We start from the raw sequence: 23,254 nt of genomic DNA on the forward strand, positions 1-23,254 counted from the left end.
AACGCAGCACCCTCTTCACAGCAGAAGGACCCTCTCCCGCCAGCAGTTGCTTCTTCCACCCACAGCTTCTCCCCGCACTGCTGCTGGCAGCTCCCCAGGTAAGCTGAGAGCTGACCCTGGCAGGAGACAAAGGTCCTGCCCCAGCACACAGCCCCTGGGGTGCAGGGGCCCTGCTCTCAAGGACAGCCCTGGGCACCCCTGGGTGCACCCCCAGCTTCACGCTCCGCAGCCATCCCCGGGTGAAGGCAGCCGACATGCCCCGTCCCTCTGATGGTGCAGCAGGGAAGCCCTGCTCCAAAGCCAGTCATTTTCTCTACACTGGGGAAACTGTGAGAGCCCTCCTGGCCGATCCCGTAGGCTGTGGGATGTGCCAGCTTTAGGAGATCTTTCCAGAAGCTGCAGGTGCATTGCCCTGCAGGCAGAGACTTACCAGGTAGAGGGCTGTGAAGGTTATTCTGCAAGTGAGCTCTCCTCTGTCCTCCCACTCCCATCTGCCTTTAACCTCTCTCTTACCACCCTCACCCCCCTTGCTGCCTGCAGGCAGTGCCCTCAGCCCTGCTGCCCTTTGCAGAGGAGCTGCTCCTGGGCAGAGCTGTCTCTCTGCAGCGCTGCCCGCTTGCCAGGAGCTCCCTCCATGCCAGGAGCCCAGCCCAGCTCAGCAGCAGAGGACCAGCCCAAGGCAGCACTTTCTCTGCCCCCTCTGGGCTCCCTCCAGGTGTCCCTGGGGCTGCAGGGGAACCTGCTGGGAAACAGGCTGAAGGCAGCACTCATGTTCCCTCCCTCAGCTGCAGAGAGACACTTCTTTCCAGCTGTGTCATTTCACTTCCCAGAATCAGATTTAGATCCTGTCATCACTTTCCCTTGTCCCATCATTAGACAGGACACCCAGACAGTGACTGGTAGGGATCTCCTGTACCCCTGCTGAGGGAAGGGATTCAGCAGAGTCCACAGAGGCATCTCATCCTGGGTCTGTAGTCCTGGTGCTGGAAGGGGACTCTGCTCACTCCCATGCAGACCACAAACCCACAGGAGGTGGAATTCCTCTTGCCTCGCTTCAGGTGTGCACAAAATTAGCACCTGCATGTGAGCTCCTTGTCTCAGCTCCCATGCTCATTCCTAGAGATGGAGACCAGGGCTGAGGTTTTCAGACACAAACATCTGGTGACATTTGGGGTTCAGGAGGTGGTCCACAATAAGTGCAAGAGATTGCAAGCTCTAATGTAGCAGTTCATAGAGACAGGGCAGCATCTGGGGGCATCTTCTTGGAGGCTGATGGGAAATTAAATTGGACAGCTGGAATGACAGCAGATGCCCAAATTTAGGACCACTATATTCCTTCTGTACAGGGCTGCCTATAGAGGTATTCAGCTGATCAAAAGGAGTCATGTGGCATAGGGAGAGCTCTGTTTCTCTTTCTCTTCACCATCAACTGTATTTTCTACACATCCTTCGAGTATAATGGCAGTTGTGTCAAATGCATCCCTTGCACTCCAATTGTCCAACGTAATTCAGGGCAGTCTTAATTTACTATCCAGTTACAGGCCTGCAGAGATGCCAGGGGTGAGATGCCAGGGCTCACTCTGATCACGTGAGATGCCAGGGCTCTGCAGCACAACTACATGCAGCTGATATGGACAGCACAGGTCCTATACAGGAACCCCATCCCCATTCATACTCGTTGTGTGGCAGGCATCACCCAGGGCATCTCAGACAGAGTCAGTGCCTTTGGGCCAGTGACTGAATCGCACCACTGCAGTCATGCACGGTTGTTCCCTTCTCTTTCCAGTGGATGCAGGGCAGTGCATGAATACAAAGCACATCACGCCAAGGTCTCCAGTCATGTGCATTCCCTCTCAAACTCTCCTGGGTCTTCCCTTCCTCATCGTTTAACCACCCCCTCCATGTCACAATCATGGATCACGCCAGTGATTTTCACTGTGTGCCTGAATCACAGGATGTCCGACGCCAAGGACATTTTCAACATCATCTCTTCCTTCCTGAGATCAGCTTCACCTCCACCGCAGGCCCTCAGGGCTGCAGACACAAGAGACAGCAAACCCCTCTCCTGCTCAGATGCAATGCCAAGCTCTGTTTCTCTCTGGCCTTGGGGAGAGCGGGCTTTGCTCTCTTTGTGGGCACCTCACTTCTTCTTCTCACTGCCATCTGCCATCCACTCCAGCATGTCTCTGCTCTGAAGCAAAGCCTTTGCACAGCTGAGGGCTTGGGGGCTTGGTAGCAGCTTTCCCTGCTGCAAGTCTGCTCTCAGCCCAAATGTGCCCCAGCTGAGGTGCTGCAGCCCAGACATGCACTGATGCCTTCAGCCTGGGGCACAGAGAGGAGGAGCTGGGGCTGTGTGTGCAACCTCTTCATTCCACTTGGAGGGAAGAACAGCTGAGCCTGTTGGGACAGCTCACATGGCTGGGCTGCTGTGATGGGTGGGTACAGGATGATCAGGAGGCCAGAAAGGTCAGGAGGGAAGTGTCCTCAGTGTGAAGGAGCTGCTTAGGTGTGTGGAGCTCCTCTATGGGATGAACATGTTGGGTGAGCCCTTGTGGGTGAGGGTTGGAGGAGAGGCTGGTAAGGGTGACGTTTTGGTGGGAGACAAAGAACCCATTGAAGTCCCCCTGTGGACTTTAATTACCCTGGCATTCACTGGGAGGGGACCACAACAGCATGCAAACAGTCCTGGAGCTTTCTGGAGGGGCTTGGTCAAGACAAAGCTTGGGACACAGGTCTTTATAGCACAGCTGCCAGATTGGTCATCTGTGGTGATGCTCATCTGCATCTGTTCCTCTCAAAGAAGGAAGAACTGTACATGGATGTGAAAACCAGTGTCAGCGTTGGCTGTCATGACCATGGAATAGTGGGGTCTCACCTCGCAAGGGGAAGGAGAATAGAAGAGTGCAGATGCCAGACCTCAGAGGAGCAGACTTTGGCCTGGTCTTGTGACTTTTAGTGGGGGAGCCCCTGTGAGCAGCACAGAAGGGCAGCAGAGCTCACTACAGCTGTGGTCTGACAAAAAGATGAAATGAAGATAATGTGTGGCTGAATTTGCTCAAGTTAGGTGTAGATAGGTGTGAGGTACTCTTGGCTTATGTCTTCACCAGTGAGATCCCCAAGTTCCATGTGCTGAAGAGGCAGAACCCCAGGCAAATCCAGCAGTGGATGGAGGTCAAGTCAGGGGTTACTTAGGTAAGCTCAACCCTTCATAGTCCATTGGACCAGATGGGATGAATCCCAGGGTGTTGAGAGACCAGGCCCATGTCATAGCAGGGCTGCTCTGATACATTGTGGAAGGTCATCAGGAGTGGAGAAAGCAAAAAGCCAATCCTGCATACATCTTCTAAAAAGACCCAAGGACTGAGCAGGGGAGTTATAGGCTGCAGCGACAGAGGCCAGGAGCTGCGTGGCTGGGCAGCAGCTCTGTGGAAATGGCTCTGGTGGTCCTGGAGTTTCATGAGGCAAAACAGGAGCCAGCAGTGAAGGCGGCCAACAGCATCCTGGGCTGTGTGAGCAGGAGCACAGCCAGAAGGAGTGATTATCCCCCTCTGCTCAGCACCTTTTACACCACACCCTGCACAATGACAGTGAGACAATGGCAAACAGGAACCAGATCACTGGAGGGCCGCTAAGGTGGTAACCCTCCAATTATCCTTCAAGTGTTTCTGTGATTTCCCTAAGAATGTCAGTATCTACAACAACAAACACAACAGCAAAAGCATTAATCTGCCTCAATATAGGTATCTGCAGCGGAGCAATCTGCATCTGTGGTAGCCCCTCTGGGCAATTCCAATGGAATCAGTATTTGCAATATACAGCGTGATACCCAGTCCACAAGTACATATCTGAAGTGGTTCAGGTGAAGGGTGGTCTTGCAAAAGTCAGCCCTTTGTGTCCCCAGGTGGCATGGACACTGCTGGTTTTTGTCTCCAGAGAGCGGCAGAGGCTGGATCCCCTTCTCAGGACAGATTCCTTGCCAGGAAGCCACAGGCATGGGGCTAGCTCACCTGGTTCTTACTGGCACTTCACTCAGCGTCTGCTCTGATATATTTGGTGCATTTCTGTGACTACTCTTTCTGCACAGACAGTCGTAAAGAGACAGCCGTTTCATAAAAGGTAGTGTACAAAAGGCCCTGTTGTGGCCGCGAAAGCTCACCGCAAGCTCTGGAGGCAGCAAGGAAGATTGTAAAAAGCATCTGGAAGATCCAAAATGCCCAAGGCCTCTTCTGAAGAGTGAGTGACCCGGAGCAGTAGTGCTTGGCCATGTGTAGGTGTGGGAGAGAGGGTTGGGGGATGTCAGTGAGAAACAAGGGGATGGCTGGTGGCTTTAGAAAAAGCTCAAAAACATGTGTGAAACCAGCAATGGAAAGCAGGGGATGTCTGTGGGTGGAGGTTGAGGAAGAGGATAGCCCTGAGAATGCAACAGGAAGGAAGGTCCCTCCTGTGCCAATCAGTGATGATAAAGATGTTTCCATCTTGTGTGCATGCCTCAGCCTGACAGATGGGGAATGCCCACTGCTGGGGTGGCTGTGCTCCGTCATCCACATGAGCTCACTGTGCTGACCAGCACCCTTGGATGCAACCTCTCCAGTCCCACGGACTGGTAAGGGTGTAGTTTGCTCAAGTAACCCCTGGCTTGATCCCCATCCAGCCCTGGTTGTTCTCCTCCAGAGTACTGCTTCAGAGCCCAAAGGCCTGGGAGTAATTGCTGGTATAACTGAGGCAAAGAGGACACAGAGTATCTCAAATCTGTCTACACCTACTCTTACTAAATTCAGCAGTGATCCCAGAGTCTCCCTCTTTCTTCTTTAACTGTTCCTGATGTAGTAACAGCTCTTCTTGGTTCCTGTTGCATTCACTTTCCAGCTTCAATTAGTTTTTTATAAGGATCATTGCTGTGCTTGAAGGATGCTGTCTTTGAAGACAAGATGTATCCAGGCACATTGGGAAAATGATTGGTCTGTTCCTTGACTGTATCATCAAGGGACTGAGTAAAGACCCCAGTGTGATGTGCTTCGTGTTCACACAACGCCTGCAGCTGTTGGGTAGAGGAGGGACAGACCTTGCCTCTCTGATGGCATTTGATGACCGATGCCCCTGACTGATGGCAACAGTCAATGGCACACAGGCAGCAAATCGCACTCCTTGTGATGCCTTCTGGGGTCTCTGTCAAACACACGCTCTGAATGGGAATTGCTTTCCTGTAAGTCCTCTGCTGTTCCTGCAAGCCCTGGCATCTCCCGTAGCTCTGTGGGCCTGGATTTGAACATTAAATTGAGTGGCTGCCCTAAATTCTGTTAGGCAACGTGGGGATGACCATGAGAAACCTGCCGGTGGAGTCAGTGGAGATCTGGTAAATACAGCAGAAGGAGAAGAAAGAAGCCGAGCTCTCCCTATGCCACATGACTCCAACTGTTCAGATGAATACCTCTAGAAGCTGCCCTGAGCATAACAAGTTCAGCTGCCCATAACTTGGCAACCTTTCAGATGGCCAAAGGAAATTCTCAACAGCCTCCAAGAGGATGCCCCCAGATGCTGCCCTGTCTCTACGAACTGCTCCATTTCAGTTTACAGTTCCCTGCACATGTCTTCGACTACTTCTGGCACCTCAAGTGTCAGCAGACATTTGCATCTCACTCCTAGCATCCATCTGCACTGATGACCATGGGAGCTGAGACAAGGAGCTCATATGCAGGTGCCTGTTTTGTGCTTAGTTGGACTGAGGTGAGGAAATCCCACTTCCACCTCCTGTGGGTTTGTGGCAGGCATGGGAGGGAGTTGAGTCCCCTTCCAGCACCAGGACTACACACCCAGGATGAGATGCTCCATTGACTCAGCTGCATCCCTTCCCTCAGAACAGGTAAAGGACATCCCGTCCATGTCACTGTGCAGGTGTCCTGTCTAATGATGGAACAAGGAAAGGTGATTCTCATGCCCAAATATTTTCCTCATCGCAGAAAATACAGTGCTGGGAAGAAGTGTCTCCCCCCCCTGCTGAGGGAGGGAACATGAGTGCTGCCTTCAGCCTGTTTCCCAGCAGGTTCCCCTGCAGCCCCAGGGACACCTGGAGGGAGCCCAGAGGGGGCAGAGAAAGTGCTGCCTTGGGCTGGTCCTCTGCTGCTGAGCTGGGCTGGGCTCCTGGCATGGAGGGAGCTCCTGGCAAGCGGGCAGCGCTGCAGAGAGACAGCTCTGCTCAGGAGAAGCTCCTCTGCAAAGGGCAGCAGGGCTGAGGGCACTGCCTGCAGGCACTGAGGGCAGACAAGAAGAGCGAGAGAGAGCTCCTGGAGTGGGAGGAGAGGTGAGAGCTCACTGTTGGAGAAATCTTCACAGCCCTTGACACGGTAAGTCTCTGGCTGCAGGGCAATGCAGATGAGTTCCTGGAAGTGTCTGCTAGACCTGGCACATGTCACAGCTGATAGGACCTGCCAGGATGGCTCTCCTGGCTTTTCTGGTGTGGAGGAGGAAGAGGACGTGCTCCAGAGCAGGGCTTGCCTGCTGCACCATCAGAGGGACAGTGGAGACAGCTCCCTCCTCCCAGGGATGGCTGCAGGGGTGCCAAGCTGGGTGTGCAGGCAGGGCTGCCCCAGGCTCCGAGCAGGGTCGCTGCACCCCAGGGTGCTGTTTGCCATGACAGGAACTCTGCTGCCTGCCAGGGTCAGCACTCAGCCTGCCTACGGAGCTCCCCTCGGTGCTGTGGGGAGAAGCTGTGGGTGGAAGGAGGGACCCCCAGCAGGGCAGGGCAGGGTCCTTCTGCTCTCAAGAGGGTGCTGCATGGGTCAGGGCTGCTCACAGCTCCAGATCAGCCCCAGGGCATTTCCAAGGGGATGTTTCAAGAGGAAGGTGCAGGCAGGGGCTACCTGGAAAGGAAGGTGCTTCTATTAGGCTGCAATTTCATGCTGTGGGGCTGTAAAGGGAAAAGGAGCTGCCACTTCTGAGAAGTGACTGGGATTCTTGAACTGTTACGTGATCAGTTACGTGGTCTGCTGGGAACCTCATAAACTGCCTTCACCTACCCCTCAGCCTACAGGCAGCACCAGCATCACCTCTGCTGGCAACATCACCGTTTCTCTGACCTGCTCTTTACCACCTGCAAGCAGGGAGATGTCCCTAGACAGTGCCCTCCCACAGGGCGTGTTCTATAGGGCAGAACTGAGTGCACAGATGGTGGGATGGGGCCTCTCAGAATTTCCTGTGAGGAATATGATGTGGGGCAGGGAAGCAGGTGGAAAAGGTGCAAGAAGCAGAGGGGTGGGCAGGGAAGAAGAAGAGAAAACTAAACATAGTAATGTCATGGGAAGGAGAATTGGGAAAACTCCCTGACACCCCCTCCAGTGTGGTCACCTTCCACTGAGCAAGCCCCCTTGCCTCCTCTCTGACCCAGCAAAGTCTCTGCCCTCATGGCCGTGGGGCACCAGGCATCAGCCGTCCCCTCTGCAGCCAGAGCTCCAGCAGAGGAGAGGTGCCTCTCTCCAGCCAAGTGCCCATTTCCCTCTGCAGAGCACAGGGACCGAGTGTGACTGCCGTGCAGCATGGCTGTATGTGAGGCTGTGTGCACGGCTGGTTACGGTGACGACTTTCCCAAGTGCCTTTGTCTCTCTTCTTGCCCCTCTTGGCAGAAGCATTGTGGTGCAGCTCCTTCATTTCCCACTTTCCCTCCTGTGCTGCTCCTGTTCCTGCCTTTGGGCTCCGTGGGGTTGGGGAGTTTCTGACACTGACCCTTCAAGGCTTCCTAGGCAGGGGTCTGTGTGGGGGTGAGGTGTCCCAGCCCCTTTCTGTCCCGTGGGGCTCCAGGAAATGTGGCCTGTGGGCTTGTGAAACGAATGGCTCTCCCCAAAGGAGATCCTCTCTGCAGAACACTTGACCATTTCCCTGCAGTGTCCTGCCTGGCTGTGAGCTTGACACCAGGCACAGCTGTCTCACAGCATCTGTGTGATACCTGAGACACCCATAAAGGAGCCCCAGAGGTGCTAAGACTGTGGACATGGTCTTTAAAAAGCAGCTGTAGGTGGGCGTCCTGGTTTTGGCTGGGATAGAGTTAATTTTCTTCCTAGTAGCTAATATAGCGCTGTGTTTTGGGTTTAGTATGAGAATAATGTTGATAGCACACTGATGTTTTAGTGGTTGCTAAGTAATGTTTACACCAGTCGAGGACTTTTCATCTTCCCCTGCTCTGCCAGGTGCCCAAGAAGCTGGGAGGGGGCACAGCCAGGATAGTTGATCCAAACTGGCCAAAGGGCAATTCCATACCATATGACATCATGCACAGTATATAAACCGGGGGGAGTTGGCCAGGGGGTAGCGGTCGCTGCTCAGGGACTGGCTGGGCATTGGTCAGTGGGTGGTGAGCATTTGCATCACTTCTTTTTTTCCTGGGTTTTATTCCTATATCTCTCTTTTGTTGTTTTCCTTTTTGTTATATTTTTTTATTACTATTAATAGTATTATTATATTATTTTTTCTTTTTCCGAATTATTAGACAGTTCTTATCTCAACCCACAAGTTTTCTTAATTTTGCTCTTCCAATTCTCTCCCCCATCCCACCGGGGCGGGGGGGAGGGTGAGCAGGCGGCTGTGTGGTGCTGAGTTGCTGACTTAAGTGAAGCCACGACAGTGGGCAGCTGAAAGGTGCCCTGTGTGTCCTTTCCTAGAAGGGGAGTGTTGAGGCCACTGTCAGTTGCCCTGTGAAAGAGGAACAAGTTTGGAGATCTGAGCTTTGAGTCCAGACTCCTCTACTCTCAGCAGGGTGCATTTTCTTTTAAGGGGAACATACCACTGCAATCATCCTCCAACTCAAGCACACGCGAGCGCAGGGCGTCTGGGAACAAGAGCGATAGATAGACCAGCTCCCCACAGCCTGCACTGAGTGACAGTGAACCCTTTGCTACTCAGGTCTCATGATATAAATGCTGAGGATTTCTAACTTTGAAGATGATTGCCCAGGTAGGACAGGGGTATCTACAAGAAAATAAAGAAAATGGAAAAAAAATAAAATTCATTTTCTTACTTGAAAAGTCTGTCCTAACTTCTCACTGCCTTTCACTTCTTCAACAGTCGCACATGCCCAGATGCAGCAACCGTCCAACAGCAGCTCCATCACCCAGTTCCTCCTCCTGGTGTTTGTAGACACGCGGGAGCTGCAGCTCTTGCACTTCTGGCTCTTCCTGGGCATCTACCTGGCTGCCCTCCTGGGCAACGGCCTCATCATCACCGCCGTAGCCTGCGACCACCGCCTCCACACCCCCATGTACTTCTTCCTCCTCAACCTCTCCCTCCTCGACCTGGGCTCCATCTTTACCACAGTCCCTAAAGCCATGGGCAATTCCCTGTGGGACACCAGGGCCATCTCCTACACGGGATGTGCTGCTCAGGTCTTTCTGTTTGCCTTCTTTATCACAGCAGAATTTTCTCTTCTCACCATCATGGCCTATGACCGCTACATGGCCATCTGCCAACCCTTACGCTACGGAACCCTCCTGGGCAGCAGAGCTTGTGTCCACATGGCAGCAGCTGCCTGGGGCAGTGGGTTTCTCAATGCTGTGCTGCACACAGCCAATACACTGACAATCCCCCTCTGCCAAGGAAATGCTCTACGCCAGTTCTTCTGTGAAATCTCCCAGATCCTCAAGCTTTCCTGCTCAGACTCCTACCTCGGGGAAGTTGGGCTTCTTGTAACCAATTTTGTCCTTGCCCTTGGGTGTTTTTTTTTCATTCTTTTCTCCTATGTGCAAATCTTCATAGCCGTGCTGAGGATCCCCTCTGAGCAGGGATGGCACAAAGTCTTCTCCACGTGCCTCCCTCACTTGGCCGTGGTCTCCCTGTATGTCAGCACTGGCATGTTTGCCTACCTGAAGCCCCCCTCCATGTCTTCCCCACCTCTGAACCTGGTGGTGGCAGTTCTGTACTCGGTGGTGCCTCCAGCAGTGAACCCCCTCATCTACAGCATGAGGAACCAGGAGCTCAAAGATGCCCTGAGGAAACTGATTCAATCGGTTCACCTTCAGCAGCAGTAAGATGCCCATCTCTCCTCACAGGTTAATTTCATTTTTTCCCATGATGATCATGTTCATACCAGAATAGTTATATTCATCCCACATCTCCAGATCATGACCTGGCTGTGCCTACTAACCCAGAGACCTCTGGTAAATGTGTGAACTCGCTTTCCAGTGAGCATTTCTGTAATAAATGGTGTTTACCAAGGGCAGCTCCTGAAGGCGGTGCTCTCCTTTTTGCTGAAGTCAGGACTAGGTTGACTAGTCCATGACTTTTTGCTGACCTTGGTTCTCGGTGGGCTCAGCCACAGCGAGGTGTTTTGGGGAGTGAGGTCTGGACTCAGGTCTCAGCTGTGGGTGCCCAGCACGACCGGAGATGGTGAACGCGCTCTGCAGTGCCTGCCCAGGGCTCCCCTGCATGCAGCAGAGCTGAACGGTAGCTGTCCAGCTTTCTGGAGGGGAAAATGGAGACCCCAGGAGAGCAGAGGGTGTCTCCAAGGGACACCATGTGCCTGCATGTGGGCGTCCCAAAAGAAGGACCATCCAAGGTGGAGTCAGCCAAAGGCAATGCACTACATTTAAGTATCTACAAGCAAACAAGAGCTCTGCCATCCCAGGGATGGCTGTGGGGACCCAGCAAGATCAGCAAACGGAGACAGGAGGGTGATTCACATCTCCTTCAGTCAAAGCCTAAAGGTGGTTCAGTGTGTACACTGGAAAACATCCTGAGTCATGAGAAATGCTCTGAGCTCCTTCCACAGCTTTAGACCCCTGGGAAGGAGCTTGTGGCAGTGCCTAGTCCAGCTGGACCTGACCAGCACAGCCAGTGTGGACTCACTCCATGGTCCCACAGCCCACTTGCTCTGCAGAGCATCACTGCCAGCTTGGGGCCCTGTGAGGAGCATAGAGAAGGGGCTGGGAGCACCAGGCCAGCTCAGAGGAGGGATGGGGAGAGATCAGACAGGAGCTCACCAGGGCTGGAAATTGCCTTGCAGAGAAAAATCCTGGTGTTCAGCTACTCCAAGATAATACGCAGTGTTCGGCTATCCTAAAGCATGCTCACGATGCAGAGCCAGAAGTCCTTGCTGTCCTGGTGCTCCACCAGGCCTGGGAAGTGGCTGGAGAAGGATTGGTGTCCACCACTTGCCATCTCTTAGTGCCATTGTCCCCCCTGCAGGGTGGCATGGAAAGGAAGGCTGGGACCCTGTGTGAGGGCTTGCACTGAAGGCAGTATTGACCCAGAAGCCACATCATTTTGCTGTGGTCCTTCAGTCCCTGTGACCAGCATGTGTCCTTGAGACAACCTTCCCCACCCTGTGTGTCAGCCCGTACCCCAAAAGCTACCCCAAGACAAAGCTCCTCAGCCAGTGTCCAGCTGTGACCACAGGAAGGACAAGACCTCTCCTGGGTCCTCTGCAGGGCTCAGCATACAGAGGAGAACTTGGGAAACTGTAGACCATCCCCATGCCCTTGGAGGCCCTCAAGAAGAGTCCCTCAGGCCTAATATCCAGCCCGGCTTGTCGCTGCATGAACAGCCAGGAGAAAGTGCCCCAGGAGCATCATTGCAGACCCCATCTCCTCATTCCAGCCCCAGCCCCGAGCTGGACAGGGCTCTCCCCCTTGTCACTGTGGTGGTTCCAGGGACCCAAGAGACACCTGGGGGGGAAATGTTTGGTGGGCAGTGCCAACCCAGTGCTCCCAGCAGCTCCTTGGCAGCCAGCACAGCTCTCCATGGTCAGAAAAGGACTTGCTGCTGCTCATGGGCTCGGGGGTGCTGCAGCCACTGGCACTGCCTGCTGGCAGCTCCCAGACTGAGGGCTGAGCTTTGGAGCCCTGCAACACAGCTCCTGCTGGGCTTTGAGCTGCTGGTCACAACCCTCTGGCCCTGGTTATATGGTCAGTTCTCAGTCCACCTCACTTTCCCCTTATCTAATCGATACTTCATCAGCGCATCCAGGAGGATGCTAGAGGAGACAGGCTGACAGCTCCCAAGATCCTCCTTCTTGCCCTTCTTCAAGGCAGGATTGACACTGGCTTCCTTCCACTCCTCAGGAACCTCTCCCAGTAACCATGACCTTTAAAAGAGAATCGAGAGTGGCCTCGCAGTGACATCGGCCAGTTCCCTCAGCACTCGTGGGTGCATCCCCTCAGTTCCCGTAGGCTCAGCTATGTTCACTTTGTTTAAATGTTCCCTACCCTGAGACTCCTGCACCAAGGCTAAGTCTCCCTTACTCCAGATTTCCCCCTGGTCTCAGGGCCCTGGGATGCCTGAAGGCCGGTCCTAGCAGGAATGACTGAGGTGAGGAAGACATTGACTGTTTGGGGATTTTCCATATGCTGGACCATATACCATGTACATTTTCCTTAGTCTTCTTTTCGCTCTTTATGTAGGTGTAAAAATTTTTTTTGTTGTCCGTCAGGTTGCTAGCCAGATTCAGCTCGAGTTGGGCTTTGCCTTTCCTAAGCCAATCTCTGCACGCTTGGGAAGTTATCGTCGATGTCCTCCAGAAGACTTCTGGGTGGGTTGTGCCTTGATCTCTTGCACCTCAGGCAAGGAATTGAACCAACCAAGGTGGTTCAATTCTAAGACCAGTAGAAAAAGAGTGTGACAACATGAGGTTTCTTCCACTGCCCTAAAGAAGGCCTCAAATCCTTCTTCCTAATCAAGCAGTCAACAACAGACACCCACTGAAAGGTCACCCAGGTTGGTCTGCCTGCTAATCCCCACCCACCAGCTCTCGACAGGCTCATCATCTATCCCAAGGCAGAGCTCCAGGCTTTCCCACTGCAATTCCATTTAACTATGCTCTCCTCTTATTATTTATTAGCTGTCATGTCCTTTCATTCCTGTTGCTGTGACCTTGTTAGAGGCACCACAAGCCAGGTGAGCCATCTGCACACACACATCAACCTCTGACACAATGGAGCTTCACTCCAAATGGACCTCGAGAAACTCTGTTGTTTGACCAAGAGAAACCTCAAGAAGTTTTCCAAAGGGAAGGAATCTTCTCCTTCTGATCTTCTGATGTTTTGCATCAGGGGGCAGAACCACCCTGTTGTACTGCTTTTGGGCTAGGGTGGAATTATTCTTCATCCCAGTAGCCCATATGGTGCCGTGGTTTGGATTTCTGACCAAAACAGTGCTGATAACACAGCGATGCTTTAGTTACTGCTGAACGGTGCTTGCACTGCATCAAGGCCTTTTCTGCTTCTCATGCTACTCCACCAGCAAGTAGGCTGGGGGGGCACAAGAATTTGGGAGGGGACAGAGCTGACCCCAACTGACCAAAGGGATATTCCATACCATAGGATGTCATGAGTGAGTGAGTGGCTGTGTGGGACAGAGCTGTCAACCAGGGTTAAACCACACCACCCGTCCATCAAGGCAGGCTCAGACATGACTGGCTGAGGAGCAACCTCAAGCAGAAGGGTTTGGGCATTACTAGGAATGCCATAGCAGGCCGTGGTGCTACACAGGAATATGGCCATGAGCACATTGGGCTGCACTGGGAGGAGTGTGGCCACCTAGGCAAGGGGAGGTATTGTCCATCTTGACTCAACACTGCTGTGGCCACATCTGGAGTAGTGTGCCCCAGTGTGGGGGTCCACATTCTGGAGGAAGGGGGAGGAACTGTTACGTGGGCAGAGAAATTCTGCCAAGAGATGCTTTGTGGTGATGTGAGGAGAGGCTGCGAGACCAGGGCTTCTTTAGCCTGGTGAAGTGGAGGCTGAGGGAAGAATAGTGGTAGCTCGGGACAGCTTGAAAATTGCTTTCAGAGATGAAGGCACTTGTTTTGGTAGTGGGAAAGAGCATGAGAAAGGAAAACCACCAGAAGCTGCAGCTGTGGAGGTCCAGAGTGCACCTTAGGATAAAGAACTGTCATCCTGAAGGTAGTGCTGTGGTGCAAAAAGTCACCCAGAGGGAGTGTGGATCAGCCCATGGCTTTGTGTTTCAAGGAACAGCTGGCGAGGATGGAGAGACAGCAGCACAGGTAGGGACATACTGGGGTGAGAAGAAGGTGGGGAAGCACGTTGGGTGTCTGCAGCCTTCAGGGAAGCAGGCAGAGGCATGGGACAGTGCAGGAAGGCGTGTGGTGCAGATGGCCAAGGGCGCTGGCAAGGCTGAAAGGCCCTGACAGAACCGAGGTCTTTGTCCCCTTGGCTATGGCTGATGTCCCTGCCACAAAGGCCTAAGAGGAGACACATCGTCCTCATGGTAATGGGGTCTCATTGCCTCCTCACACCCACCCCGGGGAGACTGGGAGGTGTCGTACCATTGTCCTTCACTTGGCATTGCACTCCCCACGTCCCAAGGAAGAGCCCTGAGTCACACTGGAGGGACTGGATCTCCCTTCCCAGGGGCTGGGGGTCAGGGCACGGCCATCCTCTTTCATCCAACAAGCCAAGGGTTTCCTCAGCATCAGCATTGCCTGCACTTTGCCTTTGCCTGCCTGTCATCATGGCCTCCAATTACCTGCTCTAACGAGTCCCTTGGGAGGCTTTGTCAGTAATGGCCCTCAGAGGGGCCCATTAATGCTTCCAGGTACTTTGGGCTTTGCTTCTGACTTTGACTTCTTGAGAGGTTTCTTCAGTCTCCTCTGAGTACCTGAAGTTCATGGACTCAGCACCAAACACGCCATGGGGCTCATTAAAAAACAGAAAGCCCTAATGAGCCATGTCTCGTCCCATAACTTTCTTCAAGTCCTCAAGACTTGTACACCTAATTGGAGAGGTTTCAGTTAGGTAGTAAATGATGAAGATTTTAAGGAAGATTTCATAAAGGAGGATTTTTTATTTGAAGGATATTTTCTATCCTTCAGTTTATAGAAGAAGTGATAGCAGCATTCTACAATGGTTATTGATCCACAGGGTCTCCTGAAGGCATCTGGACAGGCAGGAGAAGCAGTCCCTGGAGGTCCAACACTGTAAGGACAACCTTACTCCTCACTTCCCCCACCCCACGACTTCCCTCATCGGCCACCTGGGACTTGCATCACTTTTCCTCACATCAGACTTCTCCACTGAGGGCTGCAGCTGGATGGTACAGCTCCTTTGCACCAGCTCCCGCCTGCTTTCCTTAGAGAACTGGCTGCACACAGGCACAGAAAGCTTTCTCTTCGTTGCCAAGAAACAAAAATTAAACATGATATAATTTAATAAAGTTTAAAAATGTCTCCTCAGCTGTATGCCAAGTCTAAGCAGCATCTGACGTGGCCCACCTTTCACAAGGGATTTCCGTACAAGAACAGTTTGAGACAGAGACATAAGAAAGGATAGATATAAACACAATTAAGGTGTTGACTAAAGAGTTAATTAGACTTCTGAAAGATGGGGCAACTTTCTAAGTCCCTGAAGCTCAGAGTAGAAACCAGACAGTTGAGAGGCATCTGAAGTACCAAAGAGCAAGCGGTGGAGGAAACCTGAGAGCAATGGGAAGGGCATACGTCCACATAGTCTACGGAAAAGATGTCCTTAGGCATGGCCATTGAAATCAGGAGAGGTGGAAACACCTGAATGATGAGGCAGATGAAATAATATACAGAGGAGTGGTAATACATGTACAGGGGAAGATCAATAGTTCTTCTCCTGCCATTAGCACACTCCCAGGAAATTCCCATTCTGTCATGGTGGGAAAACATTGCCATTTCTTAAAAGTACTCAAATGATTCAGTTGGTGAAAATGTGCTTGCATCTTTTTTTTAAAATGTAAAAAAAAAATAATTCTTCACCTTTCCAGGCAGCCATCAGTTGTCGGACCATAAAGAGGCAGTGCCACTTTTAGGGGCCCCAGTGTACCTGAGGTGCTGGCCTGGCATTGGCGTCTATCAGAGAGGACCTGTGGCAGAGCAGAGCACCTTGCAAGCTGCAGGTGGAGGCTGGGCAGGGCTTCCCGGGGCATCTCCACTGGCACCAGGTGTCTGTGTCCCTGTACCTGAAGGCATTTGTGTCCTACATCCATTCCCAGTTCTGGACAACACTTTCCATTTCAAATCAAGGAAATCCACCCCCCAAAGACTGAAAATAAGCTGAAATGTGTGATGACACATTCCTTTGCTTTGGCTCTTTCTCTTCAGTTCTCCTTAATTTCATTTCCATTGACGTTAACTGACATCTGACAGGCATTACAACAAGATCATTTTGAGTCTTGCACAGAGCCGCTTGCCCCCAAACCGTTCCCTGCCCAGGACTCCTCAGTCTTTGCCCAGAGCAAGTCACACTGAGGTGTCGACCTCTCTTCACTGCTTGAGATGTTGGTTTAGATTGTCACTTACACCACAGGAGCATTCAGGCCCCATAAACATCTGCTCTGCTCCAGTTAGAAACAGGGCCCAACATCATCATAGGATCACAAGAGAACTGAGGTTGGAAGGGACCTCAGGAAGTCTGCAGTGCAACCTGTCAGAACCAGGGTCAGACCAAGTTGTTCAAGGCTTGATTCACTCCAAGTTGGAAAACCCCCAAGGACAGAGACTGCACAACCTCTCTGGGTGACCTGTTCCAGCATTTGCCTGAGCTCATGGGGAAAAAAGTTTTGCTTATGCCCTGGCTAAACCTCTCATCGTCACCTTGCTCGCATTCTCTTTTGTCCTCCCACCATGCGCCATGGTGAAGAGCCTGGCTCTGTATTCTCCATGACCTCCTCACAGGTACTGGCAGGCTGGGGTGAGGCCCCCGCGACCTTCCCTTCTCTGGGCTGGACAAGCCCAGCTCCCTCAGCCTCTCCTCACAGGCAAAGTGCTCCAGAACCTGGCTGTCCTGAGGACCCTTTGCTAAACCCTCTCCAGCTTGCCAATATTTTCCTGAATTGGGGATCTAGATTCTGGAGTATTCCAGAGAAACCCTTTACTCAACATTCTTGCCATGCTCCTCGTCATACAGCCCAGGACCCTGCTGGCCTCCCTTGCTGCCAGGGCACACGGCTGCCTCCTGTCCAGCTCCCTGCCCACCAAGACCTTTCCCACAGGGCTGCTCCCAGCCAGGCAGCCCCCAGCCTGTGCCATCACCACGCTGAGTCCCCTGCAGGGGCAGAAACTGCCATTTGTCCTTCTGGGGTTTCATGAGGTCTCTGCCAATACGTGCTCTCCTCCTCCTTGAACCCCTTCATTGAGCACAGAGGCCTGGGAGACCTTTTCAGTAAAGACTCAGGCACAGAAGGCATTGAGTGCCTCAGCCCCAGCATCAGTGTCTGCTGTTATTAAATCACCCTCCTCAGTCAGCAGCAGCCCTGCATTTCCCTTGTTCAGCCTTGCTCTCTAACACAGCCATTAAACCTCTTCTTTTTGCTCCTGATATTCTTGCCGTCACCAACTCCAGGTGAGCTTTGCCTTTCCCAAACTCATAACTGCACAGCAAATGCAATGTACATAAATTCCTTGTCTGTACCTGTCCTTGCTGTCATCCCCTGGCATCTCCTTCATGGCCCCTGTCTGAGCCCTGTCCTGGGACATCCAAGCCCCGCAGCCCCACATATGGTCCCACAGCCCCACTGTGCAGGCACAGCACAGGACAGGGTGCATTCAGGGTGGGGAACGGTCCCTCTGACATGATGCCCACAGCAGTCCTTGGGGCTTTGTCACCCCATGGCCTTCCTCTTAGGCAGCCTCTCCAAGCTCCAGCAGAGGCCATGTCACCTGTGGGGCTTCACAGACAGCCATGCTCCAGGGCCTGCCAGGGTCTGGGCCAGGAGAGAGACCGGGCAGGGCTGGGCATTCCCCTGATACAGGCACTGAGCCCAGCAGGAGGATGGAGATGACCTCGCAGCAAAACTCACCCATAAACCTGGGCTGAGCAGCCAGTGCTGGAAATGGCTGGTGAGAGAGGCTGGGGGGTGATGACTGCCCTGCGTCACCTTCCTGGTCTGTCTATGCCACCAAGGGCACAGACCAGCCCCCTCTCGCCTGTGCTTTCAAGTCTCAGCTCCCTTCCATAAGCCTGGTCTCTGTACTACAAACCCAATGGAGGGTGTCCTCAATCTGCATGGGCACACGGCTCAGCTAACTTTGACATTTTCTGGGCACTTTCCAGCCCAGAACAGCCCCTCCTCGGATCTCCCCATCTCCCCTGCCCTCTCCCCAGCACAGCACAGCACAGCACAGCAGCCCAGGCTGGGCTGGCCCCATGGCAGTGCCCACTGCAGGGTGCTACAGAGCTCTGAGCACCCACAGCACAGCCCCAGCCCCTCTGAAGGGCACAGGAGCTCCTGAGGGGCAGAGGAGGGTCAACCTCCCAATCAGCCCCAGGGCTGGGGCATGAGGAGACAGAGGCCAGTGTCTCCCTGTGTACCCTGGTCCTGTCCCCAAGAGATCCCTGTTGCCAACTGCTGGCAGCCCCTCTGTGCCAGGCCCTCTCCCCAGCACAAGGCTCCTGCCCTGGGACTCCTCTGGCTGCTCCTGCTGCCCCAGTGACAGAGCAGCCTGTCCCAAGCTGCTGCATGCAGAAATAAGTTTCTCTGTGTCATCAATTACCCTGGAACTAGAGAGTTCTGCCTTTGCTCTTCTGCAGGGATCATCCATGCCTCTAGAGAGCCTTTCCCCAGGGGACTGTGTCTGTGCTGGCCTGATCACATGCTTCTGCCCCCTTCCCATGCTCCCTGCAGGGCCCCAAGCTGGTGGTGCTGCTCTGCAGAGCCAGCAGGCTGTGGTGCATGAAAGCCACGGGGAGACAGTCCCAAGAAGATCCCTGCTGATCATCACAATCTCCAGGGGCACTGGCACCCACAAGTGAACGCTCAGTCCAGGTCTCCTTCCCTAACACATCGCCCCATTCCCTCCTCCCCTCACCCATGCAGAACCCAAGCACAGCAGCACGGCCTCATGGGGACAATTTCTTCAGTCCATTCCTGACCCCAGCTTTGGAAGAAGAGGACAACCTCCAAATACAGGCACTCAGAAAATCCCTTTTATGACAGAGATGTGACACAGGAGAACAGCTGTGCCACCATGCCAGACACATCTGAAAAGACCTCTGGGTCAGACAGACTGGGTTCATGACTCTGGAGGAATGGAACAAATGCAGACGTTTCTGGAGAAACAGAATTATCGCAGGTCAATGCCCGAAACACATGAGGTTCACACATACATTGGAAATAACTTGTCAGGAGATATGGGCAGCATATTGCTGCTGAAAGACTACGGAATGAATCAGCTTCTTCAGTGCGCCTTTTAGTTCCTGGTTCCTCATGCTGTAGATGAGGGGGTTCATTGCTGGAGGAACCACCGAGTACAAAAAAGCCACCACCAGATCCAGGGATGGGGAGGAGATGGAGGGGGGCTTCAGGTAGGCAACCATGGCAGTGGTGATAAACAGGGAGACCACGGCCAGGTGAGGCAGGCACGTGGAAAAGGCTTTGTGCCGTCCCTGCTCAGAGGGGATCCTCAGCACAGCCCTGAAGATCTGCACATAGGACAGCATGATGAAAATAAAACACCCAAAAGCTAAAGTAAAACTAACCACGAGAAGCCCAACTTCCCTGAGGTAGGAGCGTGAGCAGGAGAGCTTGAGAATCTGGGGGATTTCACAGAAGAACTGGTCCACAGCATTGCCCTTGCAGAGGGGTAATGAAAGGGTATTGGTAGTGTGAAGGAGAGAATTGAGAAAAGCACTGCCCCAGGCAGCTGCTGCCATGTGGACACAAGCTCTGCTGCCCAGGAGGGTACCATAGTGCAGGGGCTGGCAGATGGCAACGTAGCGGTCGTAGGCCATGACAGTGAGGAGACAATATTCTGCTACTACCAAGAAGGCAACCAGAAAAACCTGGGCAGCACATCCTGCGTAGGAGATGGCCCTTATGTCCCACAGGGAGTTAGCCATGGATTTGAGGACAGTGGTGGAGATGGAGGCCAGGTCAATGAGGGAGAGGTTGAGGAGGAAGAAGTACATGGGGCTGTGGAGGCGGTTGTCGCAGGCTATGGCAGTGATGATGAGGCCATTGCCCAGGAGAGCAGCCAGGTAGATGCTCAGGAAGAGCCAGAAGTGCAAGAGCTGCAGGTCCCGCGTGTCTGCAAATGCCAGGAGGAGGAACTGGGTGATGGAGCTGTCGTTGGACATTTGCTGCCTCTGGGCATGGGGACCTGTCCTTAGAGAAAGGGTCAATGAAGAGTTAGGAGAGAATTCTCTGAGGAAAATCAAAACCTTTCTCCTAGACACTCACTCTCTACACACTCCCCCTCCCTCCCCCCCAATTCCTTTTCTTGGAGATCTTTCAGCTCTGTGCCTGTCAGCATCTGCACTCCCAGTGCTAAGGAACCTGCACTGCACACTGCCTGTCAGCATCTGCACTCCAGTGCTAAGGTTTTGGGGTTTTTTCAGTCTCCCTCCATCTCACCTGGGGAGTGGTGTTGGATGTCAGAACCCCTCAGCATTTCTGCTGCACACAGGGAGAACCGAGCGAGTTCTGCGAGGCAGGAGTATTGCCTGTGGCTTCGTGCAGAGTGAGGGGAGCTGGTCTGTCCCTCCGTCTTGTTCCGAGCTGGCCTGGGCTTGCACCTTCATGAGATGGAGGGTGATCACACTCTTATCTTGCCCTGAAAAACAACCAGACACTACTGAGAGCAGAGGGACCCACCACAGACCACGCAATGTCTCACCCTTTCTCAAGGTCTCAGCACCCCACTTCTAGCCAAGGACACACAGGGCTCATTTCACCAACCCAGCAGCATTTCCTCGGTTGTAGTATCTCTGCACTTCTCCATGGGGCTTTCAGATAAAACAGAGGTGCTCTGCACAGGTCTGCATCCTGGAGGGCAGCTCACAGCTTGGAAGGACACCCCAGGGAGATAGCCAATTGTCCTCCTAGTGCTGGCATCTAAATAAGAGAAAATGGACTCTTTCCCCAGCCCCACAGGCTGCATTGCCCACAGCCCCACAGGTGAGAGGGAAGCTGGGACATCTGTTCCCATGGACACACCGGCATGAAGAGACCCACAAGATCAGTGTGGGACTCTGCAGCTGAAACTCCCATCCCCGGAGAGTCTGACAGAAAGAACAAGAGAAATTTAAAAGAGAGAAGTGGAGAAACCAGGCAAAGTCCAGTGAGGGTCTGGCCGAGGGAGGCCAGGGGAGAGGCAGCCGGGCACTCAGGGCAGCGTTACTCGTACCCAGCTGTGCACAACACCTCCCAGACTGTGATAATGCCGGACAGTTGCCCTCAGCCCCATTGCTGGTCGGTGGGAAATGGGCCCGTGGTAGGAGGGATGGATGCCCTTCGCCTCTTCTGCTGGTCTGCTGGACACAGAGGTGCCTCCCAGCCTAGACCCCATGGCCGTGAGGGCTGAGGGCTGTGCTGGGTGGGAGAGGAGAGATGAAGGGGGTTGCTCGGGGGAGGCATCTGCAGCACAGGGCTGGCCGGGAGGTGCCCATATCTCCCCTGCCACAGGCTTTCCATAAGCAGTTCCCTCCCTTCCTGCCCATCTCTGCTGCCTGCAGCTGTCCCAGCTGGGAGCTGTTTCTCTGGCCCCATGTCTCTTCCCTGCCAGTGCTCACAGAGCCCGGCCCAGCCCCTGTGTGCCCGGCTCTGCCCTGCAGCCACGCTGTGTGTGCAGGGGCTACAGAAGAGGTCATACAAACCCTGAGGAACCTGGAAAGGTGCTGCTGGTGCTACCTGTAGGCGGGCAGGGGATGAAGGCACTTGCTGAGGCTCCTAGTAAACCTCAGGGAGACAGTTTACAAGTCTCCTCCCCTTCTCTAACCTGCACAGCTGTGTTTCCCCTCAACCCAGGTGAGCCAGAGCAAAGTGGAAGCACAGATTCAGGAAAGCACAGACTCAAGCAGGAAACCCCTGCCATGGCCGTACTCATGAAAAGTCCCCTCAGAAATGCTCTGGGCATGATCTGGAGCTGTGAGCAGCCCTGACCCACGCAGCAGAAGGACCCTGCCCTGCCGGGGGTCCCTCCTTCCACCCGCAGCTTCTCCCCACACCGCTGTGGGCAGCTCCCCGGGCAGGCTGAGTGCTGACCCTGGCAGGCGGCTGAATCCCTGCCCCAGCACGCAGCACCCTGGGGTGCAGGGACCCTGCTCTGAAGGAACGCCCTGGGCACCCCTGCCTGCACACCCAGCATCACACCCCTGCGGTTTTTCCTGGAAGAAGGCAGCCATCATGTCTTCTACCTCTGACAGTGCAGAAGAAAAGCCACATGAGTATGTTCTTCTCCTCCATAGAAGAGAAGTTGTGAGAGCTCTCCTGAAAGATCCCAGAGGCTGTGGGATGTGCCAGCTTTTGGAGATCTCTCCAGGAACTGCAGCTGCATTGCCCTGCAGCCACAGACTTACTGTGTCGAGGGTGTGAATATTTCTCCCCCGGTGAGCTGTCAGCATCTTCCAAGCCCAGGCTGCCTTTAACCTCTCTCTGCCTCACTGCTCTCCCCTCACTGCCTGCAGGCAGTGCCCTCAGCCCTGCTGCCCTTTGCAGAGGAGCTGCTCCTGGGCAGAGCTGTCTCTCTGCAGCGCTGCCCACTTGCCAGGAGCTCCCTCCATGCCAGGAGCCCAGCCCAGCTCAGCAGCAGAGGACCAGCCCAAGGCAGCACTTTCTCTGCTCCCCCCTCCCCTCCACTCCCGGCTCCCTCGAGGTGTCCCGGGGTCTCCAGGGCTGACAGCTCCTGAAAGGCAGCAGGGTCACTCCTGGGGAGCACAGCTGGAAGCAGACTGAAGTCATCACTGCCTGTCCCTCTCTAAACACTAGACAGGCTGAGTCCTGCAGCGGGAATTGCTCTGCCAGGGAGTGCGGATCTGCAGGAGGTGTCAGTGTTCCCCTCTGGAAACCCCTGTTCCTGTCCCATTGTCAGGCAGGGCACGTAGGCAGTGACAGGCAGGGCATCCTTTCCACCTGAGCAGGGCAGGGATTGAGCCAAGTCCAGGTAGGCATCTCAGCTCTCATCAGTATTCCTGGAGGCCGGAGGGGGATTGGGCTTCTCCAGTACACCCCACAGACCCACAGGAGGTGGGATTCCTCTTGCCTCAGCTCAGCTGCCCAAAATCCCTGTGAGCTCCTTCTCTAAGCTGCATTGTCAATAGTGGAGACAGAGGCCAGGAGTGAGCCTGTCCAATGCAAACACCTGGTGATATTTGAGGTGCCAGAGGTGGTTCAGGACATGTGCAGGAGACTGCAAGCTCTAATGGAGCAATTCTGAGAGACAGGGCAGCATCTGGGCACCTTGTCTTGGAGGCAGGTGGGGAATCCCTTCAGCCAACTGAAATCATAGAATGTGATCACACTTAGGACAACCAAACTTGTACCTGCTGAGGATGTTTAGGGCAGCCGATAGAGGTAT

General features: G+C 53.8%; 1 protein-coding gene across 1 annotated transcript; it reads right to left on the minus strand.

Annotated features, from left to right (window-relative positions):
* Positions 1–19,082: 19,082 nt before the first annotated feature.
* LOC142403885 (olfactory receptor 14C36-like) lies at positions 19,083–20,036 on the minus strand. Its single transcript, XM_075490183.1, has one exon. It carries the CDS (start codon positions 20,034–20,036, stop codon positions 19,083–19,085), a length of 954 nt encoding a protein of 317 aa, XP_075346298.1.
* Between the last annotated feature and the right edge of the window lie 3,218 nt (positions 20,037–23,254).

This window comes from Mycteria americana, unplaced genomic scaffold (genome assembly GCF_035582795.1).
Source record: "Mycteria americana isolate JAX WOST 10 ecotype Jacksonville Zoo and Gardens unplaced genomic scaffold, USCA_MyAme_1.0 Scaffold_46, whole genome shotgun sequence".
Lineage (NCBI taxonomy): Eukaryota > Metazoa > Chordata > Aves > Ciconiiformes > Ciconiidae > Mycteria > Mycteria americana.

Coding starts and splice junctions, on each gene's coding strand:
- LOC142403885 (XM_075490183.1), bottom strand. CDS start 20,036: ATGTCCAACGACAGCTCCATCACCCAGTTCCTCCTCCTGGCATTTGCA.